Source organism: Aplysia californica, unplaced genomic scaffold, assembly GCF_000002075.1.
Source record: "Aplysia californica isolate F4 #8 unplaced genomic scaffold, AplCal3.0 scaffold00419, whole genome shotgun sequence".
NCBI lineage: Eukaryota > Metazoa > Mollusca > Gastropoda > Aplysiida > Aplysiidae > Aplysia > Aplysia californica.
In genome coordinates this window covers 62751-67608 of record NW_004797689.1, presented here as the reverse complement: position 1 = coordinate 67608, position 4858 = coordinate 62751, and the positions used below count along the sequence as shown (strand labels likewise).

Below are 4858 nucleotides of genomic sequence, written 5' to 3'. Positions count from 1 at the left end.
TTGTCTTCTTCTTCTTCTTCTTCTTCTTCTTCTTCTTCTTCTTCTTCTTCTTCTTCTTCTTCTTCTTCTTCTTCTTCTTCCTGCAACATAATATTTTATTTAGCTTAAGATTCTAGCATAAATTTTTTTTCTCACCATTTCAAGATAGATAAGAATAGAAAAACAAAAAGAAAGATAAATGCTAATACTGCAAAACAAAAACAAATGGAAACACTTCCACCCATCAAACCTAGAGCATAAACTCTGATACATCGCTGAAAACCCTATAAAGAGAAAGTAGAACTTCAAATATCAGTATCCCACAAATTGGAAATTCTTTTTCAAATTCTGTTTACCCCTCATTTCATTACAACCTGAACTTTCGGACCGCACGCCATGCTTTTTGTCGCCCCCTTACTCCTCAAAAAAGTTTTCTTTCAAATGCCAAGTTGCCACAGTAAACGAACCGTGCTTACAGAGGAAAAGCCAAGTCGACTGTAAGCTCTATTGTGGGAAAGCTTTTGAAGTAATCTCATTCTGCGATCGAGGAGAAGGAAAAGCGATAACTGTCGAATCCATACTTCGTCAATCACATGGGACTGAATCAATACCCAGAATCCACTAGATTAGCATAGCCGTTATGAAACATCGATTTCTTCTGGAGCACCCATCTCATGAGTCCAGTGACGTAATGGACGCATAGGAAATATGTCTATTTATCTTCATCACCGAGTGTTTTAAACGAGAAACAATTTCCGTTCACGCATTTGCTTTCGAAGAGGACAACAGCCAGGCTTTCAGAAGAATAACAGTAACATTCCCCCAGTCAGCTACTTTTGACGGACTCTCTCCCACTCGCTTATTCATGGGACTTATTCGCTAGTTCATATACCCATCCATCGTCTCCACCTACACCCCCTCCCCACTCATACACATAATTGTACGCTCAGAGACGTTTACAAATACACGCACGCCCGATATGGGCTAAAACCCACAAATTGACAAGTAAAAATATACCCACAAACCCACACTACATTCATACACACCAATGTTATGCTTAGGAAGTTACACATGAGCGCACAGTGCACACGTTAGGTATCAAAACTGGAATCAGAAAGTGTAAAAGAAATGTCGTAACAGTACGTGCCCTTAATTCTCATTCGTAGTGCATAATGCATACCTCTAACTCTTTCATGACATGCCATACAGCAGTGTTGTCATTGATCAACGAGGGATCAATCTTATTAAAAACAGACAGTGAATGGTATCAAGCAATCAGTAATGGAAACCAGAACCGTGCTTACCTTTCATGTTTCTACAATATTTCACTTTCGTCAACGTAGCAAAAATAAACGGTCATTCAGTAGCCAATGTTAAATCAAAACGAAGGTCTGTTACATCCTACCCCCCCTCTCCCCCTCCCTATTTCCTACTTGTCTCTCGGCCTATTTCTGCCCTCTCTTTCTTTATGGAGTGATGGTTAATCACAAAGGACGTGGGTTCTATTCTCTCGTCAGGAAATTAAATTGTGTCCACGGAGGCGTAAAGTGTTTTTAAAAAATAAACTTCTTAATCCCCCCCCCCCTCTCTCTCTCTCTGAGGGAGAGAAAGAAAGAAAGGTAAACGACCCAAACAGAAAAACAGACCGTCAAAAGAGACCGGGACAAGTATTAGAGTCCAAGCTATATTATAGCTAGTTCACACTGCACAGAAAAGGGCGACTTACATCCAATGATCATCATGAAGACAGAAAAGAGCTTTTCCGTCTGTGTGTTGGCTGCCACGTTACCAAAGCCCACGCCAGTCATGCACGACAGCGTGAAGTAAAGGGCCGTTAGGTACCGCATCTCTTTGCTGGGTCCACCCAAACGGTCGTCACTGGCACTCGTGTTTGCAGCGACAAACGGCTCCTGGTGAGGAAGAATTCGTTTTTTGATATTACTTAAAAGATCGCATCGAGGCAAAGCTGCACTCAGGAGGTGTGTGTGTGTGTGTGTGTGTGTGTGTGTGTGTGTGTGTGTGTGTGTGTGTGTGTGAGAGAGAGAGATAGGTAGAGGGGGTGGTGGTGGTAGTACGGCTTTGATAGTTTATCTTTTTTTGCTTTACAAAACACCCCGGTCATATATTTCCACGAACGAGAGTTGGAGATAAAGACAAGGTCTGCTTTATGGACTGTAATCCCCCCCCTCCATCCTCATTCCCTGCCCCCCTCCCCATCTATTGCATTCAGTTCATGACCTCCGTTTTTAATAGTTTCGTTAATGTAATGTATTTTAAAAATATACATCTCCTCGTACATCTTTTTGCATCGACGTTTACGCCCACGTCTTCTATGAAGGCATCTTGTCTCGTGTTTCAATCACTTTGAAAAGAAACTTTTGTCCTACCCTTTGGATACAGAATACGTCACTCCCTAAAAAGGGCACCCAACCTGCTTTTCTTTTCATGTATACGTCACCACCTTCACTGCTGAGGAAGATTTATTTTGTTTCTCAAATGACGTAAACACTCATCTTATGAATCAATATTTTCTACAACAAAACTGATGTAATTGTATGTAAACTACGCCTGATTCAATACACTAACGCTGTTACTTAATATATGAAAACAGAAAGACAGTTTCTTTTGTTCGCATGATTTCAGTTTCACATTCACACTGGCATTGGTCATACCTTAGTCACATTGGCTAGCTCAGGCAGCCAACCATATTCCACACCGCTGATCAGCTCTGCCCACCCGATGCTGTACCAGATGCAAGCGAACCAATGGGCGAAGAGGATGAAGACGAGAATGAGAAGAACCAGCATGGCAGCCCCGTACTCGAGGTAGTGGTCAAGTTTTCTGACAACACGACCCAGTCGGAGTAATCTGACCACCTTGAGGGCGCTGAATAACGTGCTGATTCCCTGGTCACGGGTGAGATAAAAAGAGATAGAGTTAATTCGTTCTGAAAAACTAAAAACCAAAACATTCTTCTTTAAACATTTACCGTTGGTCAGGTTTCACCAAGCACTTGATACGATGCAGCTCATATGTGGAGCACATAGCTTGTAGACTATGAGTACACAGAGCTAGGACAAAATATTCAAGGAATGATGTATGTTTCCAAAGTGGAGTTTTTAATTTAGGGAAGTTTCTTGTGTTGAAAAATTTGATAACAACATTGGTTACGCACGAAGGAGAATGACATTTCGTATGCTAACAGTTAAGTCTTCCGTTGTCTTGTGCTGAAGAACATCAATCTACGCTCAGATAACATACAACATGTATACATATTCTTCGCTGTCGCATAATATTATCTCTCATCCTTTCCTTCCCTGTCTTCCTCTACGTTTACCCCTCTGTAGAACGCCTACCCTAAAAAAGGGGGCATTTAAGTCTAGTAGAAAGTGAAACTTGTACAAAGCCAAAACAAAAGACTTACATCGTCAACATACTGGAATGCGTTGAAGACATCATATGGGAGACATGAGAGAAGGTCTATCACGAACCAGCTTTTGAGGTAATTCATTCGTATGACCCTTGGGTCAGAGATGACCTCACCACTGGGACCCACGAACGTGGTGTGGAAGTTGAGCACGATGTCCACAAAGAACACGACGTCCACCATGCTGTCGATGACCAGCAGAGGTAACTGGTCCATGGTCTTCACCTGAAAGAGAGAAATATAATCACTTTAAAACGTAGGTGTTTGTACACCCCCTCTTCCCAGTGAAACACCTTAGACCATTTACGAGGCGGCTTTGACCCTCTCAGAATCAGAAAGGGAAGAAGACGTCCCAGTAGAAAGACCGCAATACTCTTCAGAAATACCCCCTACACGGTAATCGAACTGAGGTCTTTTGCATGCGACGACAAAACAACTTACTCTACCTACACCACAGACACCGGGGACGACAGAAAAGAACAGTAAACACAAATTTAATTTTTTTTCACAGTTGCTGAAATTGAGACTGCAATCGTGTTTTCATAAAACTCATGGAAACGTGTTTTGCCAGAGGACACACCCAGTAGCGACCCTCTTTATCGCACTATCACCAAAGTTCTTGAAATTATTTTCGAACCCGCACTAATTAACCACCCGGCTAATGCACACCCCCGCCCCGAACACACGCTTACCAGAACCCGTCTGTCTTTTGAAAAAGATGAAACTTTCTAGTACTGTGTCGTGAGTTTTTAAATCATAACATAAGTGGAAAAGAACAATTTCTGATAACCATTAACCTTTTCTATTTTACCTCATTAGTCTGAAGTGGGCAATTTCTAACTGCTCCCATTTTTCATGCCTACCTTAAAAGCAGCGTTGTAAGGAACCATTATGGCTGTGTAGAACGTGAGAATCAAAATGATCCAATCCCAGATGGTCTTGAAGAGGCAGTAGTGGAGTATGATGTGAGGGGGTGTCTTGGGAGCCTCTAGACGGTACTGTGGCAGTACATCTGTACTCAGATTCATCATCTGTAGGAACAACGTCATCACCAACGAGGTCAGATTGCATACAGTAGGGAGTTGTTCATGGCGTCAGTGGTTCGAAGGCGTTGTGTGGGCGGGCGTTCAGACGAGTGTGGGAATAGACGAGAAAAATAAGAACCTCAATTTGTTGATAACAAATGGCGAAACTGGAATGGATGGGTCGTACCAGTTATATTTTTACGATATCAAATATCATATTTCCATTTCATTAATTCATGCTCAAAATGACACACCTCAAATTACATTGAACTGCATGCTATACCACTGTGCCTGATGTACAATCAAAAAGGAAAGTATGACACTCACACACACAGACAAAAACATACACACAAACACATTCCCATTCACACGCATACACGCACAAACATTAACTTTTTAATATATATATATAAACACATATATATAT

General features: G+C 41.7%; 1 protein-coding gene across 1 annotated transcript in view; it reads right to left on the bottom strand.

The window, feature by feature from the left end:
* Positions 1-4858, bottom strand: part of LOC101860035 (potassium voltage-gated channel subfamily H member 1) — a gene marked incomplete at its 5' end in the record, with an annotated part of 60392 nt that overhangs the window by 35679 nt on the left and 19855 nt on the right. Inside the window, 4 exons of the mRNA XM_005104415.3 lie at positions 1706-1889; positions 2652-2885; positions 3404-3631; positions 4270-4437. Of these exons, the coding sequence (XP_005104472.2) occupies positions 1706-1889; positions 2652-2885; positions 3404-3631; positions 4270-4437 (814 nt within the window). The remainder of the gene's footprint in view (positions 1-1705; positions 1890-2651; positions 2886-3403; positions 3632-4269; positions 4438-4858) is intronic.